Source organism: Dipodomys merriami, unplaced genomic scaffold, assembly GCF_024711535.1.
Source record: "Dipodomys merriami isolate MVZ:Mamm:240054 unplaced genomic scaffold, mDipMer1.0.p SCAF_3, whole genome shotgun sequence".
Taxonomy (NCBI): Eukaryota; Metazoa; Chordata; class Mammalia; order Rodentia; family Heteromyidae; genus Dipodomys; species Dipodomys merriami.
In genome coordinates, this window is record NW_027204492.1 from 61706733 (window position 1) to 61724531 (window position 17799).

At 37.2% G+C, this 17799-nt stretch overlaps 2 protein-coding genes across 5 annotated transcripts in view; both read right to left on the minus strand.

Annotated features, from left to right (window-relative positions):
* LOC138840219 (putative P2Y purinoceptor 10) overlaps positions 1 to 17315 on the minus strand; it is a 120967-nt gene extending 103652 nt beyond the window's left edge. The window contains exon 1 of one of the 2 annotated variants that reach the window (XM_070040143.1): positions 17263 to 17315. The gene's annotated coding sequence lies outside the window, so the exon portion shown is untranslated. The remainder of the gene's footprint in view (positions 1 to 17262) is intronic. The other variant, XM_070040142.1, reaches the window with a different exon arrangement.
* On the minus strand, positions 1906 to 17349 carry P2ry10 (P2Y receptor family member 10). 3 transcript variants are annotated; one of them, XM_070040147.1, is made up of 3 exons: positions 17263 to 17344; positions 13694 to 13728; positions 1906 to 6117 (listed from the first exon to the last, which is right to left on the minus strand). In XM_070040147.1, the coding sequence occupies exon 3, from the start codon at positions 6063 to 6065 to the stop codon at positions 5085 to 5087; it is 981 nt and encodes a 326-aa protein (XP_069896248.1). In that variant the 5' UTR covers positions 6066 to 6117; positions 13694 to 13728; positions 17263 to 17344; the 3' UTR covers positions 1906 to 5084. The 3 variants fall into 3 exon arrangements, with proteins under 3 accessions (XP_069896248.1, XP_069896247.1, XP_069896249.1); XM_070040146.1 differs by lacking the exon at positions 13694 to 13728 and having other exon boundaries at positions 17263 to 17349; XM_070040148.1 differs by lacking the exon at positions 13694 to 13728 and having other exon boundaries at positions 1906 to 6113; positions 17263 to 17327.
* Between the last annotated feature and the right edge of the window lie 450 nt (positions 17350 to 17799).

The window sequence follows — 17799 nt, forward strand, 5'->3', positions numbered from 1 at the left end:
TTCACACTAATTTGTTGCAATGTAAAAAATTAGCATAAACATTTAGAAATGGGAATGTGAAAAAATCAGATGTTTTGAATTTTTAATGTTATCTGATGTTAAGATGGAGTCTGGCTGACTTTTCTGCCTGTGTTGGCCTTGAACCACAATCTTTCAGGTATTAACTTCCTGAGTAGCTAGAATTATAGATGTGAGACACCAAGACCTGTCTGTTGTATATTACTAACTATTCATGTGTATATTTGTGAAATTATCTCTGTAACCTAAGCCTCAGAATGAACAATGTGTACTTCCCATCGAGTTTTTCTTTATACTCATTCTTATGTTCATTTTTTAAGACCTTTTTATTTTCACAATTTTTATGATTCAACTTGATTTACTCTGCCCCTCAAACTCTAAATTCTATACGTGGCACCCAAGGTCTTTCATATTCTTTGTCTTTAAATTTGATGGCATTGTTACTTCTACCTTTTACATTTCCAACCAAAATATAGAATCCAGTGCTAATTACATTTCATCTTTTTTTTACCCTTCACACAACAGGGAATCCAACAAAAATGTGTTCTATTCCCATGTATTTAGTGTCAACTTACAAAATCTTTTCCCACCATGCAAAAGCTAGTTCAAGTGCAATTTTTCAAGCCATAGAAATCTATTCCCAAGCTCTCAGAATTCTGCTACTCTCCTTTCCTTATTATCCAAATTGAAATTAAGCTGCTGTAAAACCAGTTGCTGCCTATTTTATCAATCCTTGTCATTCAAAAACTATACATAATTTACTTGCACAAAGGAATATACAGATAAAAAATAGAAAGTAATTTTACCTTTCTAAAATAAAATTGTGTTTAATAACTAAAATGTCAAAGAATAAAAAGTCTTCAAAAATTACTAGTAATTTTCAGGTTATAGCATACTTTTACTTATAATTTCATATTGCATTTGTAACATACTTGAACGAAATGTGAAATATTATCTCAAAGCTGTCAATATGACAGCCAGACTTCTTACTACCTAAAAAGCGAGTATGGGTTTAAATTCCTATTATTAGCATTAATCTCCCCTTACTGTACACCATATTCCTGGAGAATATGTGAAAAGATGTAATAAGAAACTACTCTCATTAAATAAATATAATAGAGAGTTAAATTTTCCAAATGAAGTTTTATACTTAATATTTTTATAGAATGACAACAAGTTTCCTATAAGCAATCTATTTACCAAGAATGAATACTATACCCATAATCTTTGTTAGTATTCAATGCTTTCGAAAGCTGAAGAGCATGCATAAGCAGGAATAAACTGCATTTAAGGTCATATAAGTTGTTATAAAAATTATTGTATTCTTAGAAAAAGTAGTTTAGTAAAACTATCAGAAGGTTAAAAATAGTTTCATTGGTGTTATGAGATTCGGAAAAGTTTCTAAGTGGATTTTGATAGGTGGTGTACAGAGGAGCAATATGGGCCTTTAGTTCTGACTTTTTGAAAAACCAGTTGAAGGTTGTATGGTTTGTTGTCTTCCATGTGAAGGATTCATATATCAGAAAAAGCTGAAAGATTTCATTGAAATCATGTCCAAAATGAAATACTCCTTATGTAAATTTCCCACTAATACAAAATTCCTTTGTATGAATCAGTTGCAAGGAGAAAATATGAGGTGTGGTTCCTAAAAAACTGATGTTCCCTTTTTCTCTACATAGCAGGATGTGTAGTTCTAAATGAGTTTATTTCAAAGCTACTCCTTAAGGTAAGAATACCTATATAAGGGATTCTGATAGTACTGTTATTAATTCCAAGCACATCTGGAGAGCCACTTTAGGCAGGAGCCTCAGATTGTGATTAATACAGCACATACACACATATACACAAAAAGTTTTATTACATGATAACTCAGAATTTTCTCTTTCCCTTAGAAGCCCTGTTACACATGTGATTTTTAATTCCTTCTTCTAGTTGCTTCTTCCTCTTCTTTATCCAATCTGCTCAAAGGGTTATTCAATGGCAAACCACTTCCCTTCTCCTCCATGCACACCAAATGTCCATGTTAGTACTTTAGTTCAGTACCAAAGGACAGGAGCGATGGGAATGAGCATGTCAAATATTCAGCAGAGCAGCTAGAGCGCTTGTGTTCAAATGGTTCATAACAATGTTGAAACAACATTCATAATCTTTGGAAAAATTAAGATGAAAATAGTGAAAGGGTGACATTGATCAAGATGTATTGTATTCATAAACTGCTTTGTTAAATAACTCATTGCTGGGTGCCGGTAGCTCACGCCTGTAACCCTAGCTACTCAGGAGGCTGAGATCTGAGGATTGCTGTTCAAAGCCAACCCCCAGCTGGGGCAAAAAAGTCCATAAGACTGTTATTACCAATAAACCCCCAGAAAACCTGAAATGGCACTGTGGCTCAAGTGGTATAGCACTAGCCTCAAGCTGAAATGCTCAGAGACAGCACCCAGACCCAGAGTTCAAACCTCATGACTGAGAAAAAAAGAAAACTCTTTGTACAGTTACTTAAAGATAATAATAAAAGAATTAAAAATAAGAAAGTTTCCAGAAGGATTCACGTATTCCTGATATTCATTTATGATACAACAGTATTTTTTGTTTTTAATCAAATTCTGTGAATTCTAATCACAAAGTTTCTTAAACCTCTCCTAAAATTTGTTCAGTCTGATGTGTGGTAATGTTTAAGAAAATGCAGTTAGGCCATGAATGTTAAAAAAACTAATATTTTTCATGCATTTTTATTGTTATTATAAAGGTGATATACAGAGGGGTTATAGCTACATACATCAGATTAAAGAAACATTTCTTTTTGAACAATGTCACATCTTCCCTCACTCTTTCCCAGATTTTTTTCTTCCATCCCTACCCACAAGTTGTATAGTTCATTCTCAACATAGTGTCTAGTGAATACCAGTGCTGCATTTGTTCACTCTTTGTCCCTCTATCTCTGTTCACCCCCCACCATCCTAAAGACAGATAAACAAGCACACATACAAAAGAAAAAGAAAACAAAAACAACAACAAAGAAAAACAAAACCACTTGTTTCCATTTCCTGGAGTTCATTTTGATAAATATTATTTTATAGGATCAGAGGCACATATGTATTGTGCTTTTGTGTTCCTGTCCCAAGAATATTCTCCTTTGGTCTCACTGTGTGTGAATGCCATAAAGGAAATGCAAATCAAAACAACACTGAGATTCTACCTCACCCCAGTTAGAATGGCCATTACCAAGAAAAATAACAATAACAAATGCAAGCAGGATGTGGCCAATAGGGAATGCTACTACACCGTTGGTGGGAATGTTAATTTGTTCAACCTCTGGAAAGCAGTTATTGAGGGTCCTTAAAATACTAAACATAGAGATACTTTATGACCCAGCAATCCCACTCCTGGGCATTTATCCAATAGACCACAAACAACACCACACTAAAGCTACCACCACAACCATGTTCACTACGTATGATTTACCATAGCCAAGATATGGAATCAGCCCAGCTGCCCCACAGTAGACAAATGGATCAAGAAAATGTGGTATATTTACACAATGGAATTCTGTACTTCCCTCAAAAAGAATGATATTGTACCATTTATAAGGAAATAGAAAGACTTGGAAAAATTGTATAGCAATAAGCCAGACCCAGAGAAATATAGGCTGCGTGATTTCCTTTATTTGTGGTACCTGTAATGTATCTATAAATCTACAAGTAAACACATTGCATGGTAAAAAAAAAAATTAAAAATACTGCATATGATAAAAAATCTAGTTTTTATAAAATGATCACTCAATTTAACATCTTTCTTTCATCTACATATTGAATTTGTATGACTTGTATTAAGACAAGATGTATTTTGTGGGAAACAGTAAACTATTTTGGGTCTCCACATTGGAGCTCCACAAACTGGAACAGTATTAGGACAATAAATCTATCATGGGGGATTTTGTAGCCTGAAAACTGACAAGCTAACATAGATTTTTAGATAGACCAAGAAAATAATGTCAAAATGGCCTTTATCTCATGTGGCTTAGTTTATGTTTCTTCATTACTGAACTCAAGTTCAGTATTGTCCTAATACTAATCAAGTTTTAAATTCACCTAATATAACAACATAAAGAGAATAACATGGTTAACATGCTTATGTGATGTATAATAAATTTTGGCCTACCAGGGTTAATCCTGAGGCAAGTTACCACACATCTTTGAGATTCCATTTTCTCATTTATTGTAACTTTCCCCATGAGAACAGTTGTATTAGAAGCTCCAAATGAAATCTTATGTATGAAAATATCTAACAAAATAAGAACCCAGAACAACGTGACACTGAGAAATTTTTAATGAATGAATTTCCATGTGGTTTCTTTAGTAACAGGATGGTGGCCTCAACTATTTCTGTCACTTTGACTTTTGTTTTTACGTATTAGAAAGATTGGAGAATTTTAAACTGATTTATAAATGAGTTCTTATGAAAGAGATTTACTTTTGCTGCATGTATTATATATCACTAATAATATCCTCTTTACTGAAGAAATTGATATGTTTATATATTTTTATTTAGCAGGAAACATCTGTCAAAAATTGTTTTAGGCCAGGCTTTGGTGGCTCATGTCTGTAATATTAGCTATTCAGGAGGCTGAGATCTGAGTATCATGGTTCAAAGCCAGCTCAGGTGGGAAAGTCCATGAAATTCTTACCTCCAATAAAAATTACCAATAAAAAAATACTGGAAATGAAACTGGCTCAAGCTGTAGAGTGCTAACTTTGAACAAAAGAAGCTCAGGGACAGCACCCAGACCCTGAGTTCAAACTCCAGGACAGGCAAAAAGAAAATAAAAGTCTCTTAACTGATGAATTGCCTTGAATTTTAAAGAGGAAACCTGAGTCCCATCTTCCCTGTTCTCTAACATTTTTCATTCTACCCATACCATCACAATCCTGTGACCACATCTGATATACAAGAAAACATTTCATTCTGTTGTTTCCTAAGTGCAGTTAAAGAAATTGGCTGATAACTGTGGTCTTTGGGAAAAGCCAAAGAACATAGGCAAACAACATCATACTTGAAGTTATTTCACTTTAGCCAACCATTGATGACCCACTCTCCTTACTCATGAGACGGGAACGGGTCACAGAACTGCTGTGACGAGATAGCTGGTCACGAAATTCTGAGGCCATGAAATAATAAAGAATTGGATCCAAAAGACAACAGAGGCTTGCAAGGCACAGACAAAAAGGATGAAAATACAGAGTGCTTTGGGCAATGGGACAGCTACTAATAATGGTTTCCTTTACCATGGTATAAAAAACAAAATTGATGTGATAGGGAGTAAAGCAAATGAAGAAGACTGCAGCGCACATAAAAACCATCCGCAATGCTTTTCGCCTCTCACTGATCCCAGCCATCGGTGGCTGACTCAAAGATATGGTGGTTTTCCAGGTACAACATGCAATGATGATCACTGGGACCACAAAGCCAGCTAGCTCAGCAATTGTAACCATTGGAACCAAAACCACCGCATTCATTTTCTTATAACCAAGATCAGCAAAGCAGGAGTCACTGTTGTTGCCTAACCCAGCACTTCTCAGGATGGGAAATGGCAAACAGGCAGTCCCGACGATGACCCAGATGGCAGCACTGATGCCCACATCATACCTACGCTTCCAGTTCCTGGCTCTGAATGGCTTTAGGAGAAAGAGGCACCTCTGAAGGCTGATGCATGTCAGGAAGCAAATGCTGGCATACATGTTGAGATACTTCAGGTAGAAGCACAGCAGGCACAGGGCCCTCTGGAAAGGCCAGTGGTGGCTGATGTAATAGTAAATCCGGAGGGGTAAGGACAGCACGTGGGCAAGGTCAGCCACAGAGAGGTTGATCATGAAAATGATGGCTTTGTTTTTCTTGCCGATGAAGCGACAGAGAACCCACAAAGCTGCACTGTTGGCCAGAAGACCAGGGATGAAGATGATGATGTAGGTGGTCGCATAGAGGGAGTACTGAAATGACATACTGCTGATATTGCAGTTAGTCTCAGCATTGCTGGTACTGTTACTCTCCATCTTGAATGTTTCTGTATATTCATCAAGAAAAGCTGCAGATTTATGATCCTAGCTGAAAGCAAAAGCAAAAACAAGAATATAATAGTTAACTAGTTCTTTAGCCCAACACCCAAATCACTAATGTTTTGAGAGATATAGACTATTAGAATTAGGAGGACCTAATTGTAAATAAAGAAGTAGAAGTTTAGGAAAGATATGCTTAACTGATCTAAAGTCATTCAGTGAATCAGTTAAAGAAGGACAGCATTAGCCAGATGCCCGTGGTTCACGTCTGAATCGTAAGTACTCAGGAGGCTGAGATATGAGGATTGTGGTTCAAAGCCAATCCAGGCAGGTAAGTCCTTGAGAGACAGAAAACTGGAAGTGGCGCTGTTGCTCAAGTGGCAGAACGCTAGCCTTGAGCTGAAGAGCTCAGGGACAGAGCCCAGGCCCAGAGTTCAAGCCCCATGACAAAAAGAAAAGAAAAGAAAAGAAAGCCAGGACAGCATTGTCCCACAACTGTCTTCCCAGAGTATTCAAATTATACCTTGAAAGCAATGATGCCTACACAAAAGAATGACAGGAGAACAACAGACTTTTATTTTATTCTGGAAATTTTCAGATTGGGAAAAACTTTTGGTAAACATCTCTATCTACTGCCATATAATATAAGTAGAAGTCATGCCCTGAGTGTTTACTACAGTCACATGTCTATGACACAGAAGACCTTGGACCTCAAATGGAAGACAAGTGCCTAATCTCCATATGTACCCTTATTGCAAAAAAAAATTGTGCAAGAATATTTCTGTTATAATTCAGGGATGATTCTTATTTTATTCAGAAAGAAAAGGAAATGAGAGGGTTTCCCCCCCCCCTCAGGTGGGACAAAATGTTCTTATGGTTTCTAGCAGGGTTTTTCCTGTTTTGTACTAAGTAAATTTACAACAGTAAGACACTGTAGTAATATTAGGTTCTCCTTATTAGTGACAGATTGTCTAATCCTATACCAACACATAATGATGTATTAAAAAAAAAAACAGAACTCTCAGTAGCAGATTCACAGATAGAAAATGGTTAGTTTTGAAAAGTTTTTGTTACTCTAAAGGGCACTTTTATCTTTCCTCCTCTTCTCTTTTACTTACCTGATGACCTATCTGCATATGTCCAAAAGCGTCACACAGTCATCTTGTAGATATATGTGTTGTGACTTAGAACGTAGAAGGATGCTCGTAGGTGAAAAGACAGGAAAGCCTCATGCAGTAATCAAAGATGTACCCCATTATCAGAAAATGAAGCTTTCATCTATTCTCTCTTATTTAATTCTCTCAGCCATCCTAAAAATAAACTATCATTACACTCAGGATGCAAATGAAGGAACTGATGCTCAGAGAGGTTTAGTAAATTGCCTGAGTAACAAAGCTAGAAAATGGTGAACATGGGATTTACCATCTTACAAACTTGGTCCGAAGCTTATGTTATTTTCCCTAAGCTGTTTGCTCCCTGCCTAGTAGGAACTACTTAGCAGAATGCAGCTAGCTTAACTAACCATCACATGTTGACTATAAAATATATGTTAAAGCTTACCTAGGTCCTCAACTGGCCATGCTGTTTTGGGAGGTTCTATAACTTTAAGAGGTGGAGCCTAGGTAGAGGAAGTATTTATCTTAGGGGTATCTCATCCTTGGACTCTCCCCCCAACTCTGTTTTCTGTTAACTATTATGGAACCTGCCATACCTTCTCGGCCATATGAACTGAATCTTCTGAAACTGATAGCAAAAATAAATTTTCCACCTTAAGTTATTGCCTCATGTATTTTGGTCATGGTTCCACACATTTGTTATGACATACAAAGCACACATTATGGTAAAGCCTTTCAAATCCCACAGTAGAAGTCATGATCTGATAATGGGTTTGCTCTAGTTTGGTTGTCAGGATAGAACTAAATATTTGCCCTCATACAGGCCAGACTCCTACTCCACTACCCACTTTGACTTCGGTATTGCTATCGCCTATCAAACATACAGAGGCTGAGAGGGAGTAAAGGAAGATACAAATGTAAGTGTATTATGTGTTCCAGAACAAAGAAAAACTCACACCCACTGAAATCACACTTCCACTTTTGCACTTAACAAACACAGCTATTTGCTTTTGCTTCACTGGTGTAGAAAGTTTCACTTACTAATATGATATATATTGTTCACACTTTTATGTTGAATAACAGTCCCCAATTTGGGTGAAAAGTCCTGTTATACCTTCGTTTATCTTATGGGTTTATTGTCTCTGAAATTTGCAGTTTATTGTAAGCTTAGAGACTGTCATAAGGGACCTGTTTTACAAAGCCTCTTCTCTTCTATAGAATGAGGGGAAGGTAGCAAGAGTGTTTCCCTGAATCTTCTTGGTGACAATAATTGTAAAATCCCCATGCAAGGGAGAGGCAGGGGGAATTTATTGTGGGTTGGGGTAGACTGTCTTAGAGTATTTAGGTTCCTGTGAACAATTTGTATTACTCTCAAATTTAAGACAGGAGCTCAACATAGGATTCCCCTCACAGGAAAGTGCAAAATATCTCTCTTCCTCCACCCTCCCCCTGCTAGCTCTCTTTTGATCTCCCTATCTGTTTCCGGATGGTTTGCCTTCCTCCTCTTACTAATCTTTTTCCTTTTCAATCTAGCTATATATCTTTGGTCCCTTACTCATAAAAAGATGTGAAATAGGTGACTTACTTCTCAGTCTGTGCTTCCTTTTTCCAATCAACATTATAGCTCTCCCCCACAACATTTCAGCTGGAGATTGGAGAGTCATGCTAACCCTTGCCACTATACTCCCCATATATTTCTTCAGAAACTAGGTGATCTATCCTCCTAAAAGTTTCTTTTAATCCATGCCTACCTCTTGTCACCATCATAATTTAGGCTACTGTCATCATCCTTTTCACTACTACAACCTCTACTATACTAGTCTGCCTGCACTCCCGTTTTACCTTCTTAAGTGCATCCCCTATACTATGTCTAACATAAATATTACCGTTAATGAGAATAACATTTTATTTATAAGCTAAATATATAATCTCCTTCATCCTCACAGCAACTCCATAGTTATTTCCAAAGAAGTTTCTGTGGAAACAAAATAAAGCACAGAAGAGGATTTGAAGTACCACTTGAAAGATAAGTCAGTTTTCACTCAACAGCTGTATGAGTGGGATGGATACAGGAGAGGAAAAGATGGGAAGGGGATACAGGCATGAATGAATAATATTCAATAATCCCAAATTATAAAATGAATAACCTAATGCAATGGAATCATAGGAGGTTTTATTCCAGTTGATGAATAGGGTTAAATAGTAGAAAGGGTTGACTAGGAAGTGAGAGAGGCAGAGTGTGAAGGGGGAAGACATTGTAAACGTAATTGATACCAGACCATGAAAAACTTTTGAATGCACTTCATACAGAGTCATTGAAAGATTCTGAGAAGACATACGATATTACCATACTTGAGTTTTAAAAAGATCACTGTGGCAACTGTTGTATATAGACCAGAATGATGGAACACAGACAATCCAAATAATTTAGGAATAAGTAGTGTAATCAATAGTTTAAGTCTGCTGGGGTTGAGGGTGTCTCAGTGTTCAAAACATAATAGTCCAAGGCAATTGAATAGGTAGTTGTTCACCCTCCTATTGCAGTAGTCGAGATGATAAAGAATGAGATGTGAACTTGATATGACAGTAAATTTTAAACTGAAAGTCAGCTGGTAAATTGGCCAATTTTCAAATCTGAGGACTTAAAAATAATTTCATTTATAAAACAGTATGCTAAGCTGGGTGCTTGTGGCTCACATCTGTAATCCTAGCTACTCAGGAAGCTGAGATCTGAGGATCAGGGTTCAAAGCCAGCTGGGCAAGAAAGTCTGTGAGACTCTTATGTCCAATAAACCACTAGAAAACCGGAAGTGGCACTGTGGCTCAACTTAAAATACAAAGTCTACTTGGAACGATACAAATAGAAATCAATAATCTCTAGCCTGATTGTTTTCTCCAGATGCTTTTGCCATGAATCTGATTCTCCTTTTCCCCTGCTGGCTTTTTAGTACCTTTACAAAGCTACAAAGGCTTACTCCTGTTTCTCTCAATATATCCCAACCCTTACCTCACAGAGAACACTGTGATTATTGAGTGAGAAGTTGTTCAGCTCTATTCATTGTCAGCTCTGAACATTCGATCTTGGTTATTGTCCAATGCATATTCCCCAATGCAACTTCTCTTTCTGTTGCTTCAGATGAACTTCTTTACTCCTCTTATCTCTCCCATGACCTCCTTTCATAGATTATATACTCTTTTATTCCCATATCATATCTCCTCCAGTCTCAGTGAAATCTTTGGTATCAAGTCACTTTTCTCCCACAAATAATTTTTCTGTCTGTTCTACAACTTATTCTAGCCCTTTGGCATCTTCTTCCTCTACTTAAAAAATCTAAATAATAATTGTTTTTTTCTTGATAATTGTTTATGCTACTTTACCTATTGCCTTTCCTCATGTAATATCCATTCCAATGCACTTTGAGGAGGCATGCATACCTATTTCTCCAAGTTCACCTCAGTCTTTAGTTCACTGGTTGTAAGCTATTAAGACAGAAATGAGACTTTCTAGTGCCTCTTACGGAAGTAAGGCATCTCCAGTCTGTTGTCATCTATGCAGGATAATATGCTACCTTTCCCAAATATGACAACGAAGACTTTTTTTTTCTAGAAAGAAGTGTCTGCCAGCAGGGAAATGACCAGCACAGAGTTCTAATCTACTTAGTGAGGCAATGTTTAGTTTCATTTTCAAAGTGTGGCTTGAATTACATTTCAAACAATCTTACTCTGATCTCACTTTCCAAACTTTTAATAAATGTATAAGCTTCACTATGATAATATAGTATCTCTGAAGGAAGACTCTATATCTTAGATGGTTAGATCCTTTACTCTGCCTCACAAAAGTCTAGTTATGCAGTAGAGACTCAATTGATACACTTAAGTTTGTAAAGTTGCAACTATGGAGAACAGGCACCAATTAACAGGCAATTTCACTTCTTATATCACTCTTATGAGCTTCTGTCCCAGAAAAGAACAATAATATTTCTTTGCACCTGAGGAAAACAAGGTAAGATCTTCTAATTCTTGTAAGAACTGAGTTATTATTATTACTATCATTATTATTAGATCATTTTATAGACCAGAAAGCCAACTTGTAGCAGGATTAAGTGACTTTTCTAATGTCAAAGAGTATATTTGTTATTACAAGTTTCTTAACAAAATAGAGAAACTTGGCACTCTTCTTATCCAAACAACTTTTTTGCAAGAAGAAAGGAAGTACTTTAAAATGACATCTCCATGACTAATGCTGTTACTAAAAGGTGAAGAAACTATTGCTCTTAGTGTTAGTTCTAGCACTTTTATGTATATTTACTGTGCTTATATGAAAATAACAGCCCAGCAGGTGTCAGAGTGGGGTTATATCAAAACTGAAGATCTTTATGTGAAGTTTTGCCTGTCAACTGAAATCAAAACAGATCTGTAGATAGAAGTGATAGGACATTTTATAAACAACAGAGGTGAGATGAATTAGGCAACACTTGTATGGCAAGAAAGACTGTAGAATGGTTGAACATATTTTTGTAATTACTGGGTTTGGATATCAGAGACTTGGATTCTCACAGTCAAATACTAACTCTGTTGCTGTGATAAACCCATTACTTCCTGTGCATTTCATTTTATTCATTACTTAGATAAGACAATGACCTTTCACTGTTTTCCAGCTCTAACTCATCATGACTGTATGGATATTGCCTTTCTCACCTCCTGCCTGTAATGCAGCCAGAACTACCACTGCCATTCCTAATGCAGCCCCTGTCACCTCAGCATTTACATTCTGGATTATACTTCTCAAATCATTATAAATGTGTGTACTATTGCTATCAGTCGTGAATACAAAGATATATTATGAATAATCAGCTCAGGATATTATCTCTAATTTACAGATGAAGAAATTATCACTCAAAGAAGTAGTCCCATTTCCTGTTAGGTTAGCAAATTAAGTAAGCTGCAGAGGTTGCAATGTGGGTTCCAGGAATTAAAGTGAACCTTCTTTCTCTACTAACAACTTTTAACACCCCCCCCAACCTCCTCTTTTCATCTTCACCAGTATGTCAAGAGTACCACTAAACAAACATGTTTATCAGATTTATTTCTCAGCTTTTCTCAGATGTTAGAGTAAGCCTGCAAGTTTGACATCTTGCAGGAAAAGTTACATGTAGAACAAAAATTGTTGATGAGGTGGGGCTAGGAAGGTGGCTCAGTGGTAGAGCGCTTTCCTTGCATGCCTGAGGCCCTGGGTTCGATTCCTCAGCACCACATAAGCAAAAAGACAAAAGCCAGAAGTGGTGCTGGGGCTCAAGTGGTAGAGCACTAGCCTTGAGCTGAAGAGCTGAGAGACAGTACTCACGCCCAGACTTCAGGCCCCACGACTGGACCCCCAAAAAAAATTGTTGATGAGGGTCCCTTCCAACTTTCTAGAGGACAAGCTTTACAGGCCATTTGGGAATTTAACATGCTTTGCCTTATATTAATTATATGGCTTTTCACATTAGTCTGATTCTCATGACTATGGTGTTCTTCCTTATATCACTTAAAACAAGGACCAAATAAAATCACTTAGACTCAAGAGTTTTCATTTCCTTGGACTGGGATGGTGGCTCAGTGGTAGAGTGCTTGCCTTGCATGCATGAGGCCCTGGGTTCTATTCCTCAGCACTACATAAACAGAAGGGAAAAAAAGCCAGAAGTAGCACTGTGGCTCAAGTTGTAGAGCACTAGCCTTGAACTGAAGAGCTGAGGGACAGCACCCAGCCCAGAGTTCAGGCCCCACAACCGGCAAAAAAAAAAAAAAGAGTTTTCATTTCCTGAATTAACTCAAATCAACTCCAAAATAACCCTTCTTTTTTTCTTTTTTTATTGTGAAAATACCATACACAGGGGTTACAATTACATGAGCAAGGTAATGAGTACATTTCTTATCAAGCATGGTTGCCTCCTCCCAAAATAACCCTTCTTGACATAAGAAACACAGAGATTTGAATGTATTCTGCCACTCTAGGTATGTTTCTCCACTAATTAAAGGAAGTGAGAACTATTTATTTGCTTAATATTAATTAAAGCAATTAGACTATTCATAAACTAGTTTTGAATTTGACCTTTCATATTTTCTATTGGACTCTTACTCACTTAGGAAGTAAACCTAATTAGATGTCATATTCGCCTGTAGAGCAGCATTTTATAGGTAGAATGGAAAGTATCATGATTGTTGAGCAGATTTGGAACTATATCATTACTTATTCATTGGCTCACTAGCATAGAATAATTCACTTCATATTGTTGTTTGTTTCCCCATTGATAAAAGCAGAATAATAGTTGCTGACATATAGTTAGAAAGAGTACATTGAAAAGGTATGTACTAATCTTCATGTCCAGTACACAATAAACATTAACTATTAAGTTCATTTGCTCCTGTATAGTCTTCTCTCAAGTTCTTTGATCGGATCCTATACTTTTCTGGAACTTTAATATCAGCCTCCCTCCCCCCCCACATACACACAAAATAAAAACCACTTACAAGAGATGGCTTGGTCTAGAAGAGTAATTCTTAAACTAAATAGATGAGAAATATTTATTACTCAAAAATATATACACATTACTATAATAAATGTAAGTTAAAATAGAAACAAATTATTATCCCTGTAAGATAAACTGCTAAAAATGGACCATACTAAAGCTACCAGCACAACTATGTTTAATGCAGCATTATTCTCCATAGCTAAGAAAATAGAAACAACCTAGATGTCCCTCAGTAGATGAATGGATTAAGAAAATGTAGTACCTATACACAATGGAATTCTATACCTCCATCAGAAAGAATGACATTGCCCCATTTGTCAGGAAATGGAAAGACTTGAAAAAATTATATTAAGTGAAGTAAGCCAGGTACAAAGAAACATATGTCCCATGTTTTCCCTTATTTGCAATAACTAGTAGATATCTGAGACAAGCAGGAAAGGTCAGATAAAATGATGTTAAGCGAAATGAATCCCACGATAAGGACACAAGTTTTTTTTTCCTTTCTTGCTATTGTTTCTAATGTATTTATAAGGTGCCACGTGATTTTTTTGTTGCTTTGTATGTCCCTCCCCCACGGTATAACCCCTGTTCTCACTGTATTTGATGTTGGTATAATTTGGGGAGGGAAAGGGAAAAAATTCTTTAAATAGGGATACAGGTTGACCCATTGCAACAATGAGATGTACAAGGCACTATGTTGAAAAACAAACTTTACAATTTAGGCAGGGGGAGGGGGATGTAGTTGTGGAGGTGGGAGGGAAGGGATGGTAGGGGGAAAATATAGGAGGAGGCAAAATGCTTGATAAGAAATGTACTCATTTCCTTGCTCATGTGATTATAACCCCTCTGTACAGTATTTTCACAATAAAAAAACATTTAAAAAATGAAAATAGAGACATAAAATCTCCTTGTTTTTTTGGCACATGGAACATGGAAAAGTTTAATGTGATGAAGTAGGTTTTTCTATGAGTCCAAGGGCTGGTTCCTAGGCAAGCAAATCCACAGCAACCTTGTAGTGAAATTTTTATGTTTCTCCAGGGGAATCATGGCTTGAAAAGATTTAAAAATGCTAAATGAATGACCGTGTAGTGTGAAAATCCTATTTCAGAGCTCTTTCCTTATCTGATGTTTGTACTTCATAGTATTTTCTTTTTTTCTTTCTTTTTTTTTTTTTTTTGTCGGTTGAGGGGATTGAACTCTGGCCTGGGTGCTGTCCCTCAGCTCTTCAGCTCAAGGTGAGTGCTCTACCACTTGAGCTACAGCACCACTTCTGGTTTTTCTAGTGGTTTATTGGAGATAGGAGTTTCACGGTCTTTCCTGCCCGGGGTGGCTTTGAACCGCGATCCTCAAATCTCAGCATCCTGAGTAGCTAGAATTACAGGCATGAGCCATGGGCACCTGGCCACTTGTCTGTGGTCCAAAAGTTGAAGCTCTATGATAAGTCCATCTGAAAGAAAAATGTTGCAGCCACTAGGAAAGATTACTGGGTTCTTTTACAGACCTGTGCTACATTCCACAAGGTACACTCTACTCCATAGTTCTCCACTATGGCTCTACTATGTGGCATCTCATGACATATAACTATTCCTATGATTCCTAGAATCATGCAATTTTATTGCCAAGACCATCTATTTCAAACCCTTTTTCATTGTTATGAGTGAGATAACTAAGCCTCATAAATAAAGCAAGACCACAAATGAGATATTGCTAGGATGTTAACTAAAACTCCAGCTTCTTAATTTCTTCTATGCTGATCTATTTCATCATTCTGATTGTGAAGCATTTGAGTTGATAATAGGTGAGAACAAAAAGAATATATGATCCAATATAGAATTAAAATTTTTTGCGAAAAAAGTTAAAATAAAATATAGACCATCTCCCTGCATTCTATTACTCTGGTTGTTATGATCTTTATGACATCAGATTTTTACAACAAATATCTCTGTCCTCCTCTCTAGAGATTTGACTAGAATTATAGACTGGTCAGCCTCAAAACGTCTCAATAGAGTTATCATAAGCATAGCTATCCAGTAACCTCAAACTGCCTAAAATGTAACTGTCCATCTGAAGTCATGCTCCCCCACTGCAAGGAACCTCAATTGTCCAAAAACAGACCAGTGTTCAACACAACTCACGGAAAAACACAATTAGCCCAAAGTTCTGACCTGATTCTCAGTTGAGGATGGGAGATTTGAAACCTTAATAACAATAATACCTGCTTTAGCCATGAATGATTTTGCTGTATTTTAGGATGCCTAAATTTCCCAACTAGTAGAAATAGTGACTCCCTACATCCATTTGAACAAATTAAAAAAAAATCTCCACACTTGTAAGGTTTTTGAAACTCAAATTAATCCCTACAAAATAAAACAAGTACATGTCCGCTATCCTTTTTTGGGGTGAGGGGGTCCGGTCATGGGGCCTGAACTCTGGGCCTGGGCACTGTCCTTCAACTCTTCAGCTCAAGGCTAGTGCTCTACCACTTGAGCCACAGCTCCACTTCCGGCTTTTTTCTTTTTGCTTATGTGGTGCTGAGGAATCGAACCCAGGGCCTCAGGCATGCAAAGCAAGCTCTCTACCACTGAGCCACCTTCCCAGCCCCTCCATTATCCTTTTATCTAGTGGGATCCTACTGTCAACTGACTTCAGATAGGAAGTCAGTATCTGCCCTGAGGCACTCCTTAACTAGAAACTTCTTTCTGATTCAGTCATGTTATCTCAAAACCAGAAAAGCTCTACCACCCAAGACAATAACAATAATCAATGAAATGATAAATCCTTCTTCTTTGGGGTTCTACTATCCAGTAGGGTTGGAACTGTGACAGAAAGTACCATTTTAAAGGAACAAGGAATCCCTCTGAGCACATTCTGAAATATTTTGTTACATTTTCTCTTTTCCTAACCTAAAACCCATCAGAAACACACATGTATTTACAGTATTGTCTTGAAGGTGCAGTTTGCTCTTCCTCTCGTGTAAAGAGAAGATGATATTAATGATACATGTCCTAGCTGTAGCTCAGTAGCTAACTAGCTGGGCATTTATAATTGTCTTCACCTTAAAGGTTCTGCACCTCTACGTACCTTTCCCCTCCAAACATCTCTTTCTTTCTTCCTAGAAGAAATTACTACTTGTCTCAGTATCACTACAAGCTAATGTTACTGAATCAAGGACCTTAGTCATGAAAACATTTCTTTTGCAACTAAGTAAACTGCACTTAATCCTCGTTTATTCAAATCCTCCTTTTATTGTCTAGGCATGTCAAAATGTCTCAATAAGTCTCAATGGGCACAATACCTTGCTCACCACTTGCTGGCATCTTTCCTGGTTCCATTCTACAAAGAGACCTTAGCAAAGTGTGAGAAACAACATAGCCTCTGGGTTCCTGATGTAACTATGGTAGCTGATGGTGTTAGCCTTAATCTGGGGCTCTCTTCAGACTCACCTTCACTCCTACTGACAATTTTGATTCAGACACTGACCCAACATTAGTTTCTATTCTGATTTCTGTGCTACCACCAGTCTTTCACATGGAATCTCTAATCCCCAGGTGCTAGGTTCTAACTTACCCTTGTAGTCAGCCGGGATAAGTACTCTTGTTTCTTTGCAAGCAGCTAGTTGTAAAAAAGCTTAACTCTGCATGGCATGCATATATCTTGCTGAAAATTCGGTGTTGAAAGAGGAAGTTGAGTAAATTTCGTGTCTCACCACAAAAACCTTATTTGCACGGCCTGAAGGTAAGTCCCTTTAGCAAATGACGCTAGTCAAATTTTGTTTCCTATTTATTTCATTGGTGCAGAGAAATTCAAAGAGGAGGGAATAATAAAAAAAGATCTATGCACAAACAAATGCCAGCCTTCATCACTATTCCCCACCTTATTTCCTTCCACCACAACTCCATGCTTGTCTACTACATTCACGTAGGTTCTATGGTAAGATGAGATTTTTCAAACAAAAACTAAAGAGTGCTTACCTAAGAACAGGAAACCTGCTGCTTCTCCAATCCTGGGGAGGAGTCTGAGGAAATCTCGAAAGTATATGTCAGAAGTAAGAACAGCAGTGCTACCTTTTTTTAGCTGTTCACTTAATCCAGAATACTATTCTTT